The 24824-nt window shown below is 45.5% G+C and overlaps 1 protein-coding gene across 1 annotated transcript in view; it reads left to right on the top strand.

The window, feature by feature from the left end:
- Positions 1–24824, top strand: part of mtf1 (metal-regulatory transcription factor 1) — a 94822-nt gene that overhangs the window by 27598 nt on the left and 42400 nt on the right. The window contains exon 3 of the mRNA XM_038789983.1: positions 19090–19221. Coding sequence (XP_038645911.1) covers positions 19090–19221 — 132 coding nt within the window. The remainder of the gene's footprint in view (positions 1–19089; positions 19222–24824) is intronic.

The raw sequence follows: 24824 nt of genomic DNA, 5'->3' as shown, positions 1-24824 counted from the left end.
GAGGATTCAGGGTAAACCATTTCGGACAGAGATGAGGAGATATTTCTTCACCCAGAGTAGTGAGCCTGTGGAATTCATTACCACAGGAAGCAGTTGATGCTAAAACATTGAATATATTCAAGAGGCGGCTAGATATAGCACTTGGGGTGAATGGGATCAAAGATTATGGGGAGAAAGCAGGATTAGGCTATTGAATTGAATGATCAGCCATGATCATGATAAATGGCGGAGCAGGCTTGAAAGGGCCAAAAGGCCTCCTCCTGTTCCTGTCTTCTATGTATCTATATATGTAGCCACCAGGGCTGGCACATCCAAATGACGCTGGGGCTTGAACCAGCTACCCCCTCCCTCCCGAGGTGAACTCCAGGGCCCGATGAGTGCCGACCGGGAGGAGGGGATGCTGGGTGCCAACCAAGAGCCACCCTATGGAGTAGTGACGGTGGCCACCAGCTACTCCAAGACCCACCCCCTTGACAATGGCATGTCTCTAATCAGCCCCGGAATAGGTTGGCATGATGGGGCATGAGCTGCTGGCATGCGGACCAGCCCACCTTTCTGTCCTTCTGAAACGACTCGAATCCTTGAATATTTAGGTCCGAGCCATGACTCCCAAGAGATAAATCCAGAAGCTTCTGAAATTGTCTTTCCTAAATTCAATTGGAGAATGAGGAAAGAATAAGATATTGAATAAGTTACTGAGTTACTTTTCGGAGGAAGATTAAAGTCACCGAGAACTATATGTGGGAACAAACTAGCAAGTACAAAGGTTATTATGTATATGTAGAAAATTCTATTCAAAAAAAGAAATATCCATATAGACCTAATATACTGAAGTTGGCACAGGTTGAAAAGGAGATTGAAAACGTTCTTAAGAATGTTATCATTGAAGTGAGTTGTAGTGATTGGAGCTCACCTATTGTGATGGTACAAAATCCAGATGGAACGCAACAATTGTATGTGGATTATAGGAAAGTCAGTGGTGTTATGAAGTCAGATTACTAACCTATTCCTTGTTTTGAAGACTTTATTGAAAAGGTGGAACAAGCAAATTGTCTTACCAAAGTTATCTTAAGGGAAACTGGCAAGTTTCCCTTATGAGAAAGGGCGAAGGGCTTTTGCAATGCCAAATGGTCTCTTATCAGTTTTAAGTTATGCTGTTTGGAATGAAGAATGCGGTGGCAACATTCCAAAGGCTAACCTACAAGGTAATGTTTGGACTGAAGAATTGTGTACTGTACATAAACTATCTAGTGGTGTTCAGTCAAACATGGAAGGAGCATTTGGAATATTTCAAGGAATTGTTCGATCGACTACAGGAAACTGGCTTGGCAATAAGGATTACAAAAATTGCATTTCCGAATGTCCAAGTCACATTCTTAGGCCATACTGTTGGACATGGTCAGGTGCCCCATGGAATATGAGTCATCTGAATTGCATTAAGTTAGCCAAGTCCCCGGGGCCAGATGGTATCTATCAAGTTTACTGTGGGAGGCAAGAGGAGAAATAGTTGGGGCCTTAACAGATATCTTCACATCCTCTGACCACAGTCGAGGTTCCAGAGGACTGGAGAATAGCCAATGTTATTCCCTTGTTTAAGAAAGCAAGCGGGGACAATCCAAATCCAGCAAATTATAGGCCAGTGAACCTGACAAAAGTGATGGGGAAGCTTTTGAAAAAGATAATGAGGGACAGGATCTATGCACATTTGGAGGAAATTGGACTAGTTAGTGACGGGCAGCATTGTTTTGTACGGGGAGGTCATGTCTCACCAACTTGATTGAGTTTTTTGAAGAAGTGACAGAAAATTGATGAGGCTGTGGATGTAGTTTATATGGACTTTAGTAAGGCGTTTGACAAGGTCCCACATGGCAGACTGGTACCAAAGCTAAAATCACATGGCATTCAGGGTGGGCTGGCTAGATGAATACAGAACTGGCTTGTTTTATGGAAGATAGAGCAGTGGTGAAAGGGTGTTTTTCAGAATGTAGATCTGTAGCTAGTGGTGTTCCACAGGGATCAGTGTTGGGACTTCTGTTATTTGTAGTATATATAAATGATCTGGAGGAAAATATGGTGGTCTGATTTTCAAGTTTGCGGATAACCTGAAGATTGGTGGAATTGCTTATAGTGCCGATGTCAGAGGATGCAGAGGGAACAGAAATGGCAGGTGGAGTTTAATTCAGACAAATGTGAGGTGATGCATTTCGGAGGATCAGATCCAGGTATGAATTTATACTGTAAATGGCACAACCGTTAGGAACATTAACAGACGGAGGGATCTGGGCGTGCAGGTCCATAGTTCCCTAAAAGTTCCAACACAGGTGGCCACGGTGATTAAGAAGGCATATGCCATGCTTGCATTCATGAGCCAGGGCATGAGTACAAGAGTTGGGAAATCATGTTGCAGCTGTGTAAAACCTTGGTTAGGCTACATTTGGAGTATTGAGTGCAATTCTGGTCATCCCATTATCAGAAGGACATGGAAGCTTTGGAGAGATTGCAAAAAAGGTTCACCAGGATGTTGCCTGGTCTCGAGGGTGTTGGCTATGAGGAGTGGTTAAATATACTAGGATTGTTTTCACTGGAAAGAGGGAGGCTGAGGGGAGACCTGATAGTGGTCTACAAAATTATGAGAGGCATAGACAGGGTGGGTAGTCAAAGGCTTTTTCCAAGGGTAGAAGTGTCAATTACAAAGGGCCACAAATTCAAGGTGAGAGGGGGAATGTTTAAGGGAGATGTGCGAGATACGTTTTTCACGCAGAGTGGTGGGTGCCTAGAGCGCGCTGCCAGAGGATGTGGTGTGGTGAAAGCGGGCACATTAGCAACATTTAACAGGCATCTGGATGGATACATGAATAGAGGGATATAACCTCCTCTTGTGCAAGATGAGCCTGAGTTTAAGGTGGTGCACAGGGTTCATATGACTCTGGCGAGAATTTGTGGCTTCTTTCAGATGGTAGCAGATGAGTGAGAGGTGTGTGGGTGGGGCCCAGAGAATCACGCGCACATGTTTTGGGGTTGCGAAAAATTGGGAAGGTTCTGGGCAGTCTTAGCCAGGATAGTGGAGGAGGAGGAGGTGGACCCGGATCCTTTGGTGGCGATATTTGGGGTTTCAGAGAAGCTGGAGCTCATGGAGAGGAGGAAGGCCTTCGCCTCTCTGATTGCACAGCGGCAAATTTTGCTGGAGTGGCGGTCAGCATCGCCACCGGAGGTAGACGTTTGGTTGAGTGACCTGTACGACTTCCTGCAGTTAGAGAAGATAAAGTATGAGTTAAGGGGCTCTTCAGGGGCGTTTGAGGAAAGGTGGGGAATGTTTGTGACTGTGTTTGAGGGGCTGTTCATCGCGGGGGAGGGGGGTGAAAAAGGGGGAAAATCTGTGCAGACTGTATGGTTGATTGTTGGGAAGTATGTTTCCCAGGGTATTTATTTGCTGTAACCTGTTTTGATACATGTTTGTAATAAAATGCATGTTAAAAAAAAAATGAATGGAGGGATATAGACCGAGTAAGGGCAGAAGGTTTTATTTTAGTTAGGGCATCATGATCAGCACAGGCTTGAAGGGCCAAAGGGCCTGTTCCTGTGCTGTACTTTTCTTTATTCTTTAACATTAACAATCCTCTGATACTACTACTCTATCCATGAATGGGAACTGAAAGATCATAATCTGCTACTTTTGCTTTTTTTTAGCAACCGAGGATAAGTTCCATTTGGACCTAATCGCATTCACCTCCTATATCATATTCTTTTACCTTTATCCACCTATCCAATCTAATCTTCAACCTCATGATATTTTCTGCCTCAACTACTGCCTTTCATATCTCTAAAGAAATTATACATACTCTTGCCTCTGATCGCTTATGTTAAATCTTGTATCAATGGCCTTTCAACTGCTCCTATGCACCCAGCAATGGTTTACTTGTTTAGCTCTAAAATTGTTGATCTTTAAACTCTGCAATGCTTGTCCCATTCTTTTTTGGTACCACCAGCCCTTTCATGTATTTATTTTCAGTTTGGGTTTTCTCCCCCCATACACTTAGCAGCTCTTTGATCTTGGAAAATAGTGTTTTGCTAATGAGTCATTGCATTGATCTCCGCATGAAAAACCGCACCCGTGCCTGATCAACATTTGCGATCTTAACAGGACATGATCAAAAGAATTTTATATGAAGGTATACTGCTGGCAGGATTTCAAATACTAGTCCCCATTACCCACTCCAATTGTAATATATTTGTTAAAAACTGGAAACTTTAATTCCACTGTCCCCATCTTGTTTAAAGTACAGCGTCATGGAAAAGCTAGATTGATCAGCTATTTTTTCCTTGTCAATTTTGTAAACTTGAATTATCTATAACATGGAATCATAGATATTACAGTGCAGAAGGATGCCATTTGGCCCATCGAAAATGCACTGGCCCTTGGAAAGAGTACCCTACTAAAGCCTCCACCCTATCCCTGTAACCCAGTAACCCCACCTAACCTTTTGGACACTAAGGGTAATTTAGCAGGCCAATCCACCTGACCTGCACATCTTTGGACTGTGGGAGGAAACCGGAGCACCCGGAGGAAAGCTGGCTGCAAACTCCACATAGACAGTCAGCCGAGGCCGGAATTGAGCCCGGGCCCCTGGAGCTGTGAGGTGGCAGTGCTAACCACTGTGCTGTCCACCCTATCAAATACAAAAAAATGGCGTCAGCCCCAGTCCAACTGCAGAGTCACTGTGTACACAGTTGCAGTAGGGTCTTCTGCTAGTCTAACTCTGCACTTTCAGTCTTAGTTGCTGGTCTGCCCTTGTGGATTTTGACTCTTTTCAGATTTAGTTTTTGAATGCGTGTGTTTTGAACTGATTTCTAATTTGGCAAGACATAAAAAAATTTCTGTGATCACAATTTTTCCCACCAACCATGGGAAGCGTCGTTATATTCCTTGGAATGTAAGAAAAAAGTACGCTTCAAAGCTTAAAAAACACTTCAAGATGCTCTAGCTAATTTTGCAATCCAGCTCTTGGCCTGTAACATTATAGGTGACAGTTGAGGAACTTATCAGCCATATGGCGGAGCAGACTCGATGGGCTGAATGGCCTAATTCTGCTCCTATATTTTAGGAACTTAATTTACTGAAGCTTAATCCTTTCTAACTTCAGAATACCAAGTTATGCCTAGCACTTTACAGGTTCCGACTAAAAAGTAGTAGAAAGAAAGTTTGTTTTTCTTGACACTACAAGTTGCTATTCACAAGTTGCTTTTCACAGTAATTTCTTTGCAGTGTTGTTAGCCTACTTGTGACACTAGTAAAGATTATTATTCAACCGGAGGCCTGATTGAAGCATTCTAATTTTATTAAATCAGCGTGGGACATATGAATCACTGGTTTTGCCATGTAGAGTTGGATATTGATTAATTTTATTGCCTTTCTCACATTAGAAGTAATAAGGCTGGTGTGATATATTTGCTGTTACAGTGATTTGCGAGGGTTAATCAAGATGGTTTGAAGCAGCTTGTAGTTTTAAACCCATTAAGATATTCTGCATCACTCCATGAACTAAAAGTCGAAAAGTTCTTGTGCCTGAAAATCTTGAGACTTGATGTCCATTAAGGAGGACTTGCCTAAGTTGGGGGCCGAATTGAAAGATACACTCAGTGCACTAATAAAATGCTCTAATTATTGTGGGGGCTTGTCATTCATTGCACTGGTGAAATTCAGGCAGGTAAAGCAACCAGCTGCTATCACGGTGAGCACTCACAACCCTCGAGTGACATAATATTCAAATACTCATTTGGTGGTATTGCTGAAAAAGATGCATATTTTTTAAAAATAAATTTAGATTACCCAATTATTTTTTCCAATTAAGGGGCAATTTAGCGTGGCCAATCCACCTACTCTGCACATTTTTGGGTTGTGGGGGCGAAACCCACGCAGACACGGGGAGAATATGCAAACTCCACACGGACAGTGACCCAGAGCCGGGATCGAACCTGGGACCTCAGCGCCGTGAGGCGGTTGTGCTAACCACTAGGCCACCGTGCTGTCCAAGATGCATATTTTTTGTTGAAACGTTTTGTCATGCATTCATCAGGACAGTTCACAGGAACACCAAATACAAAGGGAACAACAATTTATACCATGAGAAGAGAGTGCTGACTGGCAAGTGGACTCTGGTAGAGAGACTGTCATGGATAATGTTGTTTAAAAATTGTTCAATAAATTGTTCCTGTTACATTTTGGTATTTTTGTGAACTGTCCTGACAAGACAAAAAGCTTTCAGCGATACTAATGTATTATTCATGTTACATGTTTATCTTTCCTCATTGTTTCATCCTCCACACTTAACAGCAGAGTTTCATTAATCTAGAGATGCAGATTTGAAACAGGCAGTGAAACTGAAATTCGGCTGAAGTGGACTTGATATTACCTTTTCATCCAATCCTTAACTTCCTTACCAAATTTTGCTCTTTTAAAAAAAACAAAAAACTATTTTGACCATATTGGGCAATTCCAGCATCTCTTCCTGCATCCCGGCTCTTAAATAACTCGCGTCATTCGTCATGGTAAATAATCCCGAATATATAACCATAGCAATCTTGATTATAGTTCAAAGCAAGGTCAAATCATACCAAATTTCTTTTAAGAACTAGTTGGTCTATATTTAGCCATTCAGACCGGAGCTGTATTAAGATGGGAAACATAAATACTTTTGCTTAATACAGTATTATGGCTTTTGCTGTTTATGCAGTATTGCATTGCATCAGGGTGCTGGCGACAGACTGGTGTTACACCATTCGTGAGAAAGGAGTGACATAGAATTTTGTATTTATACAAGGATATTTTGGGCAAAGAAACCAAAATATTGCAAGCACTCTACAGATTAATCCAGGTTTGTGACAGAACAGATAAACTAATCTATCAGGTGTGAACCTTCATCATAAATGAAATCATAAAGGAAAAATAAAAGATAAAACATTTTTTAAAAAAGGAACAGCATAAAAGTAAATAGCAGGATGGGGAAACACCCCTTACTTCAAAGATAACCCCGAAAATAATACAACACTACCCAATCCTGCAAATTGTTCCTTCCAAAAGACTTAACAAATCCTTCAAACAGAAGCACATTAGATTTATATTTTTACAATTCCGATTTCACCAAAGAATTGAGAGGTAGTCCTTCATGGCAGAGATCACCAGCAATGCAGCTCACAGCCACACCCAAGCTTTCTTCAAACTGAAACAAAAACGCCCAAAAAGCAGAAGTGAGCTCATCTTCGCCCCCCCCCCCCCCCTCGTGACATCACTTCAGTATTATGATTAGCTTCATTTCTTAAAGGAACATTTCTTAAACATCCAATTCTTAAAGGCACTCTCACATGACACTGGCATAAAGCAAAGAATGAGAAGAACAGTGTTCATTTAAGGTTGCAGTTCATGAGAGAGCAGTGCCAGTTGAGAAAGAGCTAAATCTGAAGATTGTGGGTTCCTCACTCCAGAAACCCTAGGTTGACGTAGTACAATACGAAGGGAATTGTTACAAGTAGCATCATCCGATGAGGCATTAAATCTGACTTTCCGGTGTATGTAAAAGATCCTGTGGCACAGTTCGGAAGAAGAAAATAAATTCTTCCCAGGGTCCCGGCCAATATTTATCCCTGAATCAACATGAAATGACAGATTATCTGATCATTCACATTTCTATTTATGCGACCATGCTGTGCTTTCTACTTTACGCTGACCGTACAAAGTACTTGGCTATTCTGAGGTTGTATAATGATATAAATGCAAGATTGTTCTTGCATTAGACAATAGCAATAAAAGATGGAATTCTAAAACAAAAGCAGTCAACGATGGAAGCACTTAGCACGGTAGCATAGTGGTTCGCACTATGGCTTCACAGCACCAGGGTCCCAGGTTCAATTCCTGGCTTGGGTCACTGTCTGTGCGGAGTCTGCACGTTCTCCCCGTGTCTGCGTGGGTTTCCTCCGGGTGCTCCGGTTTCCTCCCACAAGTCCCGAAAGATGTGCTGTTAGGTGAATTGGGCATTCTGAATTCTCCCTCGGTGTACCCGAACAGGTGCTGGAATGTGACGACTCGGGGATTTTCACAGTAACTTCATTGCAGTGTTAATGTAAGCCTACTTGTGACAATAAAGATTATTATATGTTGCCGCCCAGTATCTGGAGAGACCTGACAAGTTAGCATTTCTGCTGTAATCCTTCTGTACAAATGCCCTGATTTAAAAAAAAAAAAAAAAATAATAATAATAATAATAATTTACTGGATGTGGGTGTTGCTGGATGGCCAGCATTTATTGCCCATCCCTAGCTGCTCTTGAGAAGGTAGTGGTGAGCTACTTAGTTGAACCGCAGTCCATGTAGTATTGGTATACCCACAGTGCTGTTAGGGAGGGAATCCCAGGATTTTGACACAGCGACAGTGAAGGAACGGTGATATATTTCAATAGTCAAGGTGGTGACTGACGAACTTCTGGGAGCGGCCATGTCCGAATAGGTCGCACACGCGGCAGCTCCCGCCGAGTTCGGATATTTGGGCCCTTCATTGTAAACTGTACGAGTCAGAGCCCCCGGTGGGAGGGGAAGGGATGAAGCAATTTGTGAACCAATTGAGGTTCCCACGGGTGGGCGAGGGCCTGGTGGAGGGACTGGGGGCCCCGATTGAGTTGGAGGAGATAGTTAAGGGCCTAGAAAGTATGCAGTCGGGCAAGCCCCGGGACCGGATGGCTTCCCTGTAGAATTCTACAAGAAATTCTCGGAGCTGCTGAGCCCACTCCTGCTAAGAACCTTTAATCTCTCTCTAAGGAGAGAGGAACCCTCCTTCTGACGATGTCGCAGGCTTCTCTCTCGCTCATCCTGAAGAGGGAGAAGGATCCGCTTCAATGTGGGTCCAATAAGCCGATATCGCTCCTGAACGTGGATGCCAAACTGCTGGCTAAACTGCTGGCTACTAGAATGGAGGACTGTGTCCCGGGAGTGAATGATGAGGATCAGATGGGTTTCGTCAAGGGCAGGCAATTGAACGCAAATGCGAGGAGTCTTCTAAACATTATCATGATGCCATCAGAAGGAGGGGACGCAGAAGTAGCGGCTGCAATGGATGCAGAGAAAGCCGTTGACCGGTGGTGGAATTGGAGTACCTGTAGGAAGCGCTAAGTAGGTTTGGATTTGGTGAGGGATTCATATGGTGGGTCAAGCTACTGTATCGGGCCCCCGTAGCAAGTGTATCCACGAACCGGCTGTATTTTAGGCTGCACCGAGGGACGAGGCAGGGGTGCCCTCTATCCCCGCTACTATTTGTCCTGGCAATTGAGCCGTTGGCCATAGCGCTGAGGAGTTCAAAGAACTGGAGGGGGCTGGTGCGGAGGGGGGAGGAGCACCGGGTTTCGCTTTACGCTGACGACCTGCTATTGTATATTTCAGACCCGTTAGAGGGGATGGGGGAGGTCGTGCGGATCCCTAAGAGACTTTGGGAGCTTCTCGGGGTACAAGTTGAACGTGGGGACAAGTGAGCTGTTTGTTATCCACGCTAGGAGTCCGGAGGAGAGACTGGGAGAGCTCCCACTCAAGATGGTGGAGAGGAGCTTTCGCTACCTAGGAATACAGGGGGCCAGGGACTGGGATGCCCTACACAGGCTCAATCTGTCTCGGGTTGTAGAGCAGATGGAGGGAGACTTTAAAAGGTGGGACATGCTCCTGCTTTCCCTGGCGGAAGGGTGCAGACCATGAAAATGACGGTCCTCCCCAGATTCCTGTTTGTTTTCCAGTGCCTTCCCATCTTCATCCCCAAATCCTTCTTCAAGCGGTGAACAGGATTATCACGGGATTTGTGTGGGCCAACAAGACCCCGCGTGTTAAAAGACTTTTTGGAGCGTAGTCGGAGGGGGGGGGGGGGGGGGGGGGGGGGGCGTGTTGGGCGTTTCTGAACTTCTGTAGCTACTGCTGGGCAGCGAATGTAGCCATGATTAGGAAATGGGTAATGGAGATGGGGTCGTCGTGGGGGCGGTTGGAGGTGGCGTCATGCAAAGGCACCCGCCTAGGGGCACTAGTAACGGCACCGCAACCGTTCTCGCCGGCACGATACACCACAAGCCCGGTGGTGACGGCGGCACTGAGGGTCTGGGGTCAGTGCAGAAGGCACAGGAAGGAGGAGGGGGCCTCGGTTTGGACCCTGATATGGAATAATCATAGATTTGTTCCGGGCAAGATAGCCGGGGGGTTTCAAAGCTGGTACACGGCAGGCATTAAAACGATGGGGGACCTGTTCATAGATGGGACTTTCCATAGCTTGAAGGCACTGGAGGAGAAATTCAGCCTGCCCCCTGGAAATGCCTTCAGATACCTCCAAGTCCGTGACTTTTCTCAAAAAACCCTAACTTCCGTTGCTACCGCTTCATAGGATTCAGGACAGGGTGGTGTCTGGCATCTGGGTAGGAGAGGGGAAGGTGTCAGACATATACCAAGAGCTGCAGGAGGCGGAGGAAGCCCCAGTGGAGGAACTGAAGGGCAAGTGGGAAGAGGAGCTGGGTGAGGAGCTAGATGAGGGCCTGTGGGCTGATGCCCTGGGAAGGGTGAATTCCTCCTTAATTCGGTTCAAGGTGGTACATCGGGCACATGACGACGGCGAGAATGAGTAAGTTCTTTGGAGTGGAGGACAGCTGTGCGAGATGTTCACGGAGTCCAGTGAACCATGTCCATATGTTCTGGGCATGCCCGGTGCTTAAAGAATTCTGGCAGGGCTTTGCGAGGGCTATGTACAGGATTTTGGACACGAGGGTGAAGCCGAGTTCAGGAATAGCGATCTTTGGGGTGTCAGAGGATCCAGGAGTGCGGGAAGCGAAAGAGGCCAAGGTTTTGGCCTTTGCCTCCCTGGTAACCCGGAGACGAATCTTGTTAATGTGGAGCCCCCGAGTGTAGAGACCTGGGTTAATGACATGGCTCGGTTTCTCAGCCTGGAGCGAATAAAGTTTGCCTTGAGAGTGTCCTTGCTGTGGTTCTCCCGGCAGTGGCAACCATTCCTTGACTTTCTCGGAGAGTGTTAAATTGTCAGCAGCAGCAACAATCTGGGGGGGGGTGGGGGGGGGGGGGGGGGCGAGGCTTAGGTGGGGAACTGTTCATTTAATGTAAATTCTCTTTTCACATAATGATAACAGCCACCTAGTTTTGTTAAATATTTTCCTTTTATTTTTCTATTATTGGTTATGTAAAAATTCTGTTTGAAAAAAGCTTTAATAAAAACAAATTAAAAAAAAAAAAGATGGTGAGTGACTTGGAGGGGAACCTCCAGGTGGTGGTGTTCCCAAGTATCTGCTGCTCTTGTCTTTCTAGATGGTAGTGGTCATGGGTTTGGAAGGTGCTGCCTAAGGAGCCTTGGTGAGTTCCTGCAATGCAACTTGTAGATGTTTGTTTACTGCTTTCAGATCTTTGGGACAGCGTGACCATTTTTTTCCATGTGACCAGAGCTTACAAACAATGGAGAGTTGGTTTATAATGAGCAGTAAGAATTTGTCACGTGATCTCTAGACTTGTATCCTTAGTATTTGCATGTATACAGTCATAGTCCTCTTTGTAAAATGGCCAAGAAAATAAAAGAGAGTGAATGATTTGTTTTGGAGTGCTATACTTGATTACTGAATACTTGATTTTTGAGTACACATAGATGACTAATATTTCCTTCCTCATGTACAAGACATTTTCCACTAAAATGACTTGAGCTGTCGCTGTCTTTGTAGCCACACCTGCGACTGGTCAGCAGTTTCTGTTGAACAATCTCAGAACACAGCCATGCAAGTGACCATGCCCACTTGCACTGAGTTGCTTAACGCAGCTCCAGCAGCGTAGTTGTGTGTTAGTTAGCCTTAAGTATTCTTGTGAAGTTTTATGCTTGCCTTTTGAAGGAGTGTTGTTTTAAATGTCCACATTCTCTTAATTGAGGCTAGGTGTTGCATGCAAAAATAGCAGGTACTCAGTTGGTCAGTCACACAATTACTCACTTTGTTATCTTAGCCACTGCATCTATGCATCGATTTTTTTTTTGACTTGTGTGTTTGAGTCATTTCAGGAAATTAAGCTAACCCCAGCTCTGATACCACCATTTAATTTCAGTCTTTTGCATCAAAGAAATTCTGATGGGATGTTTTAAAAAAACATTCTTCTCCTTTTAGAGAAAACTAAAAGCACATTAATATTGCAAAGCTTCCTTTTAAGTTTTTGAAATGAAACAAAATGAAAATTGCTTATTGTCACATGTAGGCTTCAAATGAAATTACTGTGAAAAGCCCCTAGTCGCCACATTCCGGCGCCTGTTTGGGGAGGCTGGTACGGGAATAGAACCGTGCTGCTGGCCTTACCTTGGTCTGCTAAAAGCCAGCTTTTTAGCCTTGTGCTAAACCAGCCCCTGGTTTATGATCATAAAATCATAAGAATGTTTAGAACACAGGAGGCCATTTGACCTGTCGTGTCTGCTAGCGCTCTGAAGGAATAATTCGCCGAGTGTCACTTCTGTCTTCTCTTCATAGCCCTGCACATTCTTCCTTTTCAGATAATGATTCAATTCCGTCTTGAATGCCTTATTGGAACCTGCCTCCACCACACTCTCGGGCAGTGCATTCTAGATCCTAACCAAGCACTGCACAAAGGTTTTCCTCATATCGTCATTGCTTCTTTTGCCAATGTCCTTAAATCTGTGCCCTCTGGTTCTTGATCGTTCAGCAAATGAGAACAGTTTATCTCTGTCTACTCCATCCAAATAGAATTTTGGATACCTATTAAATCTCCTCTCAACCTTCTCCGTGGAAAGCAGTCCCAACTTCTCCAATCTATCTATGTAACTGAAGTTCCTCATCCCTGGAACCATTCTCCAGAATCTTCTTTTGTACTTGCTCAGATACCTTCATCTTTCCTAAAATGTGATGCCCAGAACTGAATGCAATGCTCCAATTAAGGCCAAATCAGTGTTTTATACAGGTTTATCATAACTTCCTTGCTTTTGTTCTCTATCCGCTTATTGGTAAAGCCGAAGGTGTCTTATGATCTATTCATAGAATCATAGAATTTACAGTGCCGAAGCCATTCGGCCCATCGAGTCTGAATCAACCCACTTAAGCCCTCACTTCCCCGCTATCCCCGTAACCCAATAATCCCTCCTAATCTTTTTGGTCATGAAGGGCAATTTATCATGGCCAATCCACCTAACCTGCACATCTTTGGACTGTGAGAGGAAACCGGAGCACCCGGAGGAAACTCAGGCAGACACTGAGAGAATGTGCAGACTCCGCACAGACAGTGACTCAAGCTGGGAATCGAACCTGGGACCCTGGAGCTGTGAAGCAACTGTGATAACCACCGTGCTACCGTGTTGCCCATGTATTGACTACTCTCTTAACCTTCCCTGTCATTTTCAATGATAAATGCCCATATACCCACATGTTCCTGTGCCCTCTTTAGAATTATGCCCTCAATTCTAGATTGTTTCTTGCATTCTTCCTACCAAAACTAATCACTGTACAATTCTCTGCATTAACTTTTATCTGTGCTTATCTGCCCATTCCACCAACCTGAAGTTCTACACCAGTAATTTTTAAACTCGGGGTCACAACCCGGGGAGGGTCACGGAGCAATCGGTCGTGACGTTCCTGAACGCGGGAAGAAATGCGCAACACTTCTACTTGAAAGCCGACTTTCAAGAATGTCGTTCGTCTCGTGCATGCCTGCCCCGTCAGCTGGATGTAGCAGTGCACAGGCCTGGAGCCCAGCGGTGCAAACCACCACCTCCGTACGGCAGCTTGCTGTTCCAGAAGTAGGTTTTTAAAAAAAATTGGTTATTCTTCCTGCTAGAAGCGGTGGCAGAGAGCAGGTCACGCATCCGGTATACTGACGTCACGTACTCTGAGGAGAGCTTCCTCCATCTTGCAGTTGCCAGCAAGCAAGCAATAGGATTGCATGAAGAACTGAAGATGGATCTTTTTGGAGTAAGGAAGAGAGGGACAGAGACACAAACAGGTCAGGATCTCACAACTGAATCTCCTGGAGGAGCTTCGCAGGAGATTCCACGCCAGGGCAAAGCAGTGCTGGTGTGAGCTCCAGGACCTCTGATGAACATCCCATACAGAAAAGGAACATTGAATGACAAAGCAAGTGAGATTGTGAGAACCAAGCAGGCTCACCTGTCACATCCACGCAAAAATGGTGGGCCGCGAAGGTCGGCTGGCGTGGGCCCCGCAGGTCGGCTGATGTGGGCCCCGAAGGTCGGCTGATGTGGGCCCCGAAGGTCGGCCGACTGGTAAAAATGGGTCCCCGGAAAAAAAGTTTGAAAAACACTGTTCTCTTCACAGTTCGTAAAGTCTCCAAGTTCTGTGTCATCCACAGATGATGGAATTGTGAACTGCACATCAAGGTCTAGCTCATTAATTATATGACAGGAAGAATACAACAGAAATTCACAATAAACCTTCCTCCCAGTCCGAAAGCCAAAGATGTATTTTATAAAATTTAATGAATTGCTGTAATTTTTGAATTTGTGCATTCAACCTTAAGTACAGAACTAACAATTCATGTTAATGTCTTTAACCTTGTATGATATCCTAAGCCATTTCACAGGTAATACAAATTTGATACTGAGCCACATGAGCTACTTGGTCAGATAACCAGAACCGTGGGCAAAAATCTAGGTTTTATGTTGGGGTGGGTGGGGGGGGGGGGGGGGGGGAGGGAAAGGCGGTAGGTTTATGGGGGGGAGGGGGAGCAAGGAGGTAGGTTTCAAGGAGGGGAGGAAGGTTCAGAAACTGAATTGCAGAATTTGGGGCAAAAAGCGTTAAGGCACAGTTGCCAAGGGTGTAGCAATTTAAAATCTAGGAGGCCAGAATTGGAGCAGCGTCAAGATCACCAAGTCTTTGCAGCCTGGAGGAGGCTACAGAAATGGGGCTGGGTGAGAACATGAAAGAAATAGATTAAATAAAGGGATGGAATTTTAAATCTGAGACATTTCTGGACCAGGATTTGTTATAGGTCAGCAAACACTGGGGTGACTGATGAATTCAACGTGATGAGATTTAGGACATGGGCTACAAAAGTTTGGATAAGCTCAAGTTTATGTGGGGTGGAAGTTGGGAGGGTGACCAGGAAACATTGGAATATAATAAAGTCCAGAGGTAACAAAGGCATGCCTGAGTTTTTCAGCAGCAGATGTGCTGAAGCCAGGATGGAATCGGCCAGCGTTATGCAGGAAGAATGAGGCTTTCTCGCTGATGGATCATATTTGTGGCGAGAAGGACTTCAACTCCACATTTGCCAGGGTGAAGCATGGACCAGTGACGAAGGAACAGAGTTTGTGATGGGAATCAAAGACTGGTTTTTTGTTCCCAGTATTTAGTTGAAGGAAATTTCTGCTCACCCAGTACTGGATGGCGGACAAAGCAGTCTGAAAAGTAGAAACAGTGGAGGGGCTGAAGAACTTTTAAATCGACTATATTGCATGTTTCTGATTCATTGGCTCTCTGATTTTAAATGATTCAAGAGCAACCTGATGTGAACTTCTAATGATCTGAGTGAGAAGCAATACTTTGAACAAATGAAGCTTCTGCGCATGTAACTGTTTAGTTTACTGTCTGCTGATATTAAAATAAATGAAGCATACGTCAAAATGCTTTCGAAAAAAACACAATCACATTAATTGCGCATATTATTTAAGCATCTGGTGGACGTGGTTTCCACATCACTCACTGGTTCACGATTACTCTTGTTTTAAAATACCTGCCTGGAGTTACATATGAGGCCGCTGTCTGGAAAACACAGGTGACTCTGGATGAGCTTGTGGTGCTACTGTTAGACTAGCAGCTTTCAACACCCAGATGGGCACTAAAGGAACTGGGGGTGTGTGGGGGAGGGGGGGGGGGTGGCATGCTGCACATAGATATTAATGATATATTGTTTCTTTGTTTTATTATTTAGTCACTTAGTTTTGCCCATCTTGTTTTCCTTTGGAAATACTGCCACCTGCCAACGCAAGATGATGCTGATACCCCTCTGTACATGTGCAGAAAACCAGTGATGGATTTGGGCCTTCCTAACTTGGGATGTGTCAGGGGCTATTTTGAAATTGTAAATTATTGCACACCTAATGCTGTAGATTTTTGTATTGGTCTGTGTCAGCTCTACAGCTGCCTGATGTAATTTTCCAACCACAAAACAGGAAAAAGGGTAAAATACAGAAATAATTACCTATAAATGGAAAATGTTGGACAAAATAAGCAGGTTCTGCAGCATTTGTGCAGAAGTTTGGGTCAACACAATGAACCTAGGAAAGTTAAATCCTAGATTCCTCACCAAAGATATAATTGCAGTTTTATTTCTGTCCTGGAGGGCTGCCTACTCTGTCACTATCAATGACGCCACGGAGTGAACAGTGCACAACCATTTTTTAAAAAGTGCACTTTGGTTTTTGTCACTGGGTGACCCTGGGTTACCACTACAGTAGGCTGAGGACAGAGTGGGAGAAAAGTGGAGAATTAAAATGACTGACAATTGGAAGTTTGGGATCATGCTTGTGGAGGAATGAGTGTTTCACCAAGTGGTCACCTTGTAACCCAGTTGGTCTTTTTAATGTAGAGCAGATCACATTGTGAGCTTTGAGTAGAGTATATGAAATTGAGGTCAAATAAATCACTTTCATCTGGAAGCAGTGAGACCAGTGAAAAGGGAAGAGGTAAAACGACAGGTGTTGTATCTTCTATGCTCACCTGGAAATGTGCTGTGTGACAGGGATTTGGATTTGTTTATTGTCACGTGTACTGTGGTACAGTGAAGAGTATTTTACTGCGAGCAGCTCAACAGATCATTAAGTGCATGACAAGAAAAGGGGAAAAAAAGAAAATACATAAGGTTCAACGCAAGGTTCTCAATGTAACTACATAAACAGCGGCAACGGGTGAAACATACAGGGGTATAATATTAATCAGGTCAGTCCATAAGAGGGTTGTTTAGGAGTCTGGTAACAGCGGGGACGAAGCTGTTTTTTTGAGTCTGTTGGTGTGTGTTCTCAGACTTTTGTATCTCCTGCCCGTGGAAGAAGTTAGAAGAGTGAGTAAGCCGGGTGGGAGGGGTCTTTGATTATGCTGCCCGCTTTCCCCAGGCAGGTAGATGGAGTCAATGGATGGGAGGCAGGTTCATGTGATGGACTGGGCTGTGTTCATGATTCTGAAGTTTCCTGCAATCTTGGGCCGAGCAGTTGCTATACCAGGCTGTGATGCAGCCAGATAGGATGTTTTCTATGGTGCATCTGTAAAAGAATTAATGTGGACATGCCAAATTTCCTTAGTTTCCTGAGGAAGTATAGGTGCTGTTGTGCTTTCTTAGTGGTAATGTTGGCATGGGTGGACCAAGACAGATTTTTGGAGATGTGCATCCCTAGGAACTTGAAACTGCTAACCATCTCCACCTCGGCCCCGTTGATGCTGACAGGGGTGTGTACAGCACTTTACTTTGTGAAGTCAATGACCAGTTCTTTAGTTTTGCTGGCATTGACAGAGAGAGATTGTTGTCGCTGCACCACTCCACTAGGTTCTCTATCTCCCTCCTGTATTCTGACTCATCAGTATTTGAGATCTGGCCCACTGTGGTTGTATTGTCAGCAAACTTGTAGATGGAGTTGGAACCAAATTGTGCCATGCAGTCGTGTGTGTACAGGGAGTAGAGTACGGAGCTAAGTATGCAGCCTTGCGGGGCCCCGGTATTGAGGACTATTGTGGAGGGAAGTGTGGGGGTCTGAGGACTAGGCTTGTGTACCGTGGTGGGTGCAGTCCCTTCAGAATGCTGAAAGAGGTTGTTGGTGGCATTACACTGAAGATGGCGGAGGCTAATGAAATGAAATGAAAATCGCTTATTGTCACGAGTAGGCTTCAATTAAGTTACTGTGAAAAGCCCCTAGTCGCCACATTCCGGCGCCTGTTCGGGGACGCTGGTACGGGAATCGAACCTTGCTGCTGGCCTGCTTGGTCTGCTTTAAAAGCCAGCGATTTAGCTCAGTGAGCTAAACCAGCCCCTTTAGTATTGAATACAGAAGGTGCTGGGATGGAAGATGAGGACAAGGGTAAACCCGATTGTGGATCTGGGAAAGTGGCGAGAGGGTGAGAACAAAATTCTATTAACGTGAATGGACCCATTTGAGCTCCTTGTTAGTCACAGTTGGGCAATCATTGAAGAATAAGGAAGGCTGATTAGAAGCACTAGTATGGAAACTTTAGTGTCAGAAGAGATGTGACAGAGGAAATCTCAGAGAATGCTTCAGAGTTCTTAGATGTGATGTGAGGCAGTGTAACAAAGATAGCTATAGGAGTCTGGATTTCTCGTGAATATTAGTTGAAATCTATCCTCAGAAATTGAGACCAAGAACGAAAAGGAAGAGTTGGAGGAGGACCATGTGAGCAAGGTGGAAATGGAAAAAGAGTCTAACTTCGAGTTGAGGGCAAGAGCAGGAAATGTATTGATACGGTCATCGGAAAAAGGTGAGAGATGGGGGCCAGAGTGGGGCTGAAAAGAAATGTTCCCCACAACCCATGAAAAGGCAGGTGCCATGTGGGGACCCATAACCACCCAAATTCCTTTTTGGAGGATGTGAGTAAAAAATAAGTTGTTCAATGTGAGAACGAGTTCAGCTAGGTGGGTGGTGGTGGCTGGAGACTTCTGTTCAAGGAAGGAGCGGAGAGACCTCCGATGGCCCTGGTAGGGGATGGCGGTTCAGAGGAATGGTGAAAAGGAAATAATCAGGTCTAGAAATTGGTGAAATGATGTACAGCACTCTGTTTCTCCCATCAAAGATGCTGCCATATCTCCTGAAAATTTCCAGCATTTTCTGTTTCTATTTGATTTCTGTCATTTGCTTTTGTAAACATAGCTGAACTTCTTTGATTTGTGACCTTAGATGCTACTCTCTGCTTTAAGTGAAGTTCTCCTGAAGTTAAATTCTTTGACAGCTCTTCCATGTAGAATATTGTAGCCAGTGATTTAGCAATTGCTAATGTATCATGCATCAAGTTGCCAACTCTGAATTATCCACTCTAGTAGTAACTGCCCTCATTTCCATTTCATTTCCAGGCTGAAAGCCCATCAGAGGCTTCACACAGGGAAAACATTTAACTGTGAATCAGAAGGCTGCACTAAGTACTTTACTACACTCAGTGACCTGAGGAAGCACGTCCGGACCCATACAGGAGAGAAGCCATTTAGGTAAAAGCTTTCGACACTGCCACAGTTCTTCTATAAAGCCGATAATTTGTATGTAGCATCGGTTAGAACGCGATGTTAGACTGCAAAGTATCCAGTGGCTCTATTATGACATATTCCATTGTCAACTTGACACAAATACAAGTGTTACATATATTTTCAAACAGGAATCAAACGACTCGAAAGAGTGAGATGTTTATATGATTTGGGTAGAATTTCTTTTCAGTAAACTTGTTCCTTTTATCGTCTGTTCATTTTTTGAGGAATCTGTACTCGTTGGTGTTTTTGAGGGGAGTTGGTAAATCTGTTGATTTTGGAATATATCCCACCAATGCATATAATGACAGACATTAATACATACATACATTGTTGCAGTGAGCAATGAGTTTGTGTTTTGGGAATGCACTTGAATGGTTTTCAAAATACAGTAATAGGACCTATTCTATTTAGACTGAGCGTATAATTGTTTACCCCAAAAGCAATGTCAAACAGTTTTAAATGAAAAGGTACTTTAGGTGCTCAATCACTCCGATACCAGTTTAGATTTCTGCTTTCTCTTTTCACTCCAATATAGTAAATTAGCTTGTGGCCTTCAAGTACTTCAATATCTTAGGCACATCTTTGAATAGTATCTTTGAATCGCAGGCACCATAGTATACTGCTATAGTGGGTTGAGACTTGCAGATTAGGGTGCTACTTATACCATCTGGCAGTGGGCAGCACGGTAGCATTGTGGTTAGCACAATTGCTTCACAGCTCCAGGGTCCCAGGTTCGATTCCCGGCTGGGTCACTGTCTGTGCGGAGTCTGCACGTTCTCCCCGTGTGTGCGTGGGTTTCCTCCGGGTGCTCCGGTTTCCTCCCACAGTCCAAAGATGTGCAGGTTAGGTGGATTGGCCATGCTGAATTGCCCTTAGTGTCCAAAATTGCCCTTAGTGTTGGGTGGGGTTATGGGGAGAGGGTGGAGGTGTTGACCTTGGATAGGGTACTCTTTCCAAGAGCCGGTGCAGACTCGATGGGCCGAATGGCCTCCTTCTGCACTGTAAATGCTATAATTCTATGATAATCTGGGCTTGAAAAAGTTTTACTTTGCATAATGAAATGAAAATGAAAATCGCTATTGTCACGAGTAGGCTTCAATGAAGTTACTGTGAAAAGCCCCTAGTCGCCACATTCCGGCGCCTGTTCGGGGAGGCTGTTACGGGAATCGAACCGTGCTGCTGGCTTGCCTTGGTCTGCTTTCAAAGCCAGCGATTAGCCCTGTGAGCTAAACAGCCCCTAATTTAAGGGCACTAAGGGCATAATTTAGGTATCCTAGAATTATAACATTCTGACAACTGATAGATAACATTCAATTGACTTTGGTAAGAAGTCTCACAGCACAAGGTTAAAGTCCAACAGTTTTCATTGATTCCGTGTCACCAAATTAAAAAGATTCCACACAAGTCACTCTGTACGACACTCAACCACTTGTGCCAGTCCCTCAATTGAAGGATTTACTCTCGTTGTAGTTCCTCGTCTTCTTGTTATCTTTTTAAACACTTTCCCTATTCCTGTTTTAAACGTGTGTCTCTGCCTCAAAATACAACTATGTTAAGGCATTTCTAATGATCCTTCAAATGAATTAATTATTTTAGACTCCCACTTCTAGTGGCGATGATCTTGCTGCTTATTTCTGGTTTGACAACCAGTGTAAACTCCACTATCCAGCTTCTCAACATAGAAACAGGAAGGGGCCAGTTGTGGAGAAAAAGTTTCACACTTCTATCAGCCTAATCTGACCCTGTGCGCATTAATAGGCAGCAAGGGTTTGGCACCTTGCTAGTCTGTCGCAGTTTCTTTTGCTCCAGACTAGTCTCCAGGTGGTCTCCTGTTCTTGAAAGTGCTCCTAAAATGTACTTCTTCAGGACATATTTGTGAGAAGAAGACTACTATAATTTTCAAAGCCTCTATTAGATATCCATTTAATTGTCTTTATTCCAGTGGGGTGGGGGGGGGTGAAATGATAATTTAATTAATTTTGATATTTTTCCATAACTATAACCTCTCGTTCATGATCTAATTTTGTTGTTGCTTTGAAGTATCCTTTCCATGACTCTAATATCCTTCTTGTAAATAATTGGGGGTGTCCATATGTTTAGTCCTACAGACTACCTAATCACAGAACCTCCAAGTGCAAAAGGAGGCTGTTCGGCCTATCAGGTCTGCACCTACCCACTTGGACACTAAGGGGCAAATTAGCATGGCCAATCCATCTAACCTGCCTTGCTAAATTGCCCTTAGTGTCCAAAGATTAGCTGGGGTTACGGGGATAGGGTGGGGCATTGGCCTATGTAGGGTGCTCCTTCGAAGGTTTGGTGCAGAATTGACGGGCCAAATGGCCTCTTGCACTGTAGGGATTCTATGATAATGGCTGCCTTCTGTGCTGTAACCATTCTACTTATAGAGTCATTGAGTTTCACAGCACCAAGAAGAGGCCCTTCAGCCCATCGTGCCTGCGCAGACTGATCTATTCTAATCCCATTTTCCCGCACTTGGTCCAAATCCTTGTATGCTGTGCTGTTCCAAGTGCTCATCTGAATGCAACTTGTCGAGATGGGCGGTGCTGGACTGCGGTGGGCACAGTAAGAAGTCTCACAACATAAGGTTAAAGTCCCAACAGGTTTATTTGAATGCAACATGAATTCTCTGAGGGTTCCCGCCTCAACCACCCTTTCAGGCAGTGAGTTCCAAAACACTGCTCAAATCCCCTCTGAACCTCCTGTCCCTTACCTTATATCTATGCCCCCTGGTTATTGACCCCTCTAATAAGGGGAAAAGTTTCTTTCTACCTACCCTATCTATGTCCTTCATAATTCTACCTACAATGCAAGATAGAAAGTATGCAATTCAAAAATCCTTTCAAAGGAGAGATGGATAGGATGCAAACTCGGTACGCACCCATGAGAAGTAAATATAGGGTATCCAAAGCTGGGTGACTAAGGATATTGATAAAATAAGGAAGAAAAAAAGAGGCACATGACGCATACCTGAAGAATAGCAGCAATAGAAATCAGGAAGAGTATCTCAAATGCAGGAGAAAAGCTAAGGCTAGAATATGGAGGGCTAAGAGGAAGCATGAGGAAAGGATGGCAGGCTGTGCTAAAACAAATTTGAAAATGTTCTTCACTGCTAACTGAAGCAGTTAGGGTATGGCAGTGTTACTAAATGAGTTCTTTGCTTCTGGCTTTACCAAATTAGAAGATGGTGGCAATGGCCCAGTTGAAAATGTGGATGTTGAGCAACTGAGCAGTATAGTGATAGATAAAGAAAAGGTTCTAAAAAGGCTGGCAGCACTCCAGGTAGAGATGTTGCCAGCCCGTATGGAATGCATGCTAGATTGCTGAGAGAGATAAGGGGACATGTTGAGGAGCCGTTGATTTCCAGGCTCCTCTAAACACAGGATTAGTCATAGACCATAGAACAGTACAGCACAGTACAGGCCCTTCGGCCCACAATGTTGTGCCGACCATTTATCCTAATCAAAGATCAACCTAACCTACACCCCTTTAATTTACTGCTGTCCATGTGCCTGTCTAAGAGTCACTTAAATGTCCCTAATGACTTTGGACTGGCTGAGATTCCCGAGGGTGGAGGAGGGACAGGTGGAGGGTCTGGGGGCGCCAGTTGAGCTTGAGGAGTTGGTTAAAGGGATAGGGAACATGCAGTCGAGGAAGGTGCCGGGGACGGATGGGTTCCCGGTTGAATTTTATAAGGCGTGTGCAGACCTGCTGGGCCCCGTGTTGGTTAGGACCTTCAACAAGGCGAGAGAGGGGGGGGGGGGGCTTTGCCCCTGACGATGTCTCGGGCGCTGATCTCCTTGATCCTTAAGCGAGACCAGGATCCCCTGCAGTGTGGGTCATACAGGCCGATCTCACTCCTGAATGTGGACGCCAAGTTGTTGGCAAAGATCTTAGCCACGCGGATAGAAGATTGTGTGCCGCAGGTTATCCACGAGGATCAAACGGGGTTTGTGAAGGGGAGGCAGCTGAACACTAATATACGGAGGCTCTTGAACGTTATTATTATCTTGCCAGCGGTGGAAGGGGAGGCGGAGATAGTGGTGGCGCTAGAAGCGGAGAAGGCCTTTGATAGGGTCGAGTGGAGGTACTTGTGGGAGGTGCTGGAAAGGTTCGGGTTTGGGGAGGGGTTTGTCAGTTGGGTGAGGCTGTTGTATGAGGCCCCGATGGCGAGTGTGGCCACGAATAAGAGGAGGTCGGAGTATTTTCGACTATACCGAGGGACGAGGCAGGGGTGTCCGCCGTCCCCCCTACTTTTTGCGCTGGCAATTGAACCCCTGGCTATGGCGCTGAGGGAGTCGGGGGATTGGAGGGGGCTGGTCCGGGGTGGGGAGGAGCACCGAGTGTCGCTCTATGCGGACGACCTATTGTTGTATGTGGCGGACCCGGTGGGGGGGAATGCCGGTGGTGATGGGGATTCTCAGGGTATAAGCTTAACTTTGGGAAAAGCGAGCTGTTTGTGGTACACCCGGGGGACCAGGACGGGGGGATTGGGAGGCTCCCACTGAAAAGGGCGGAGAGGAGCTTCAGGTACTTGGGGGTTCAGGTGGCCAGGAGCTGGGGGGCCTTGCATAAGCTAAACCTCACAAGGCTGGTGGAACAAATGGAGGAGGAGTTTAAGAGGTGGGACATGCTGCCATTGTCTTTGGCGGGTAGGGTGCAGTCAGTCAAGATGACGGTGCTACCGAGGTTTCGGTTCCTGTTCCAGTGCCTCCCCATCCTTATCCCGAAGGCATTTTTCAGGCGGGTTAACAGGAGCATTACGGGGTTTGTGTGGGCACACGGGACTCCAAGGGTGAGACGGGTGTTCTTGGAGCGGGGCAGGGATGGGGGGGTTGGCGTTGCCCAACCTCTGTGGGTATTATTGGGCTGCCAAAGCAGCAATGGTGCGTGAGTGGGTAATGGACGGGGAGGGGGCAGCATGGAAGAGGATGGAGATGGCATCCTGTGTGGGCACGAGCCTGGAAGCGCTGGTAATGGCGCCGCTGCCGCTCCCTCCGATGAGGTATACCACGAGCCCAGTGGTGGCAGCTACCCTCAAGATTTGGGGGCAATGGAGGCGGCACAGGGGGGAGGTGGGGGCCTCGATGGGGTCCCCGATACGGGGGAACCACCGGTTTGTTCCGGAAGAATTGATGGTGGGTTCCTGAGTTCGCACAGGGCAGGTGTCAGGAGGCTGGGGGGCCTGTTCATAGACGGGAAGTTTGCGAGCCTGGGTGAACTGGAGGGGAAGTTTGGGCTTCCTCCGGGGAACACCTTTAGGTACATGCAAGTAAGGGCGTTTGTCAGGTGGCGGGGTTCCCTCTGCTGCCGCCGCGTGGGGTTCAGGACAGGGTGCTCTCGGGGGTATGGGTTGGGCTGGGGAGGATCTCGGAAGTGTACCAGGTGATGCAGGAGGTAGACGATGCCTCGGTGGAGGAGCTGAAAGATAAATGGGAGGAGGAGCTGGGTGAGGAGATTGAGGAGGGGACGTGGGCGGATGCCCTAGAAAGGGTGAACTCCTCCTCTTCGTGTGCGAGGCTTAGCCTCATACAGTTTAAGGTACTGCA

Source organism: Scyliorhinus canicula, chromosome 1, assembly GCF_902713615.1.
Source record: "Scyliorhinus canicula chromosome 1, sScyCan1.1, whole genome shotgun sequence".
In the NCBI taxonomy this organism is placed as follows: domain Eukaryota; kingdom Metazoa; phylum Chordata; class Chondrichthyes; order Carcharhiniformes; family Scyliorhinidae; genus Scyliorhinus; species Scyliorhinus canicula.
Note: the sequence above shows the minus strand (reverse complement) of the source record. Positions and strands in the feature narration are given on the sequence as shown.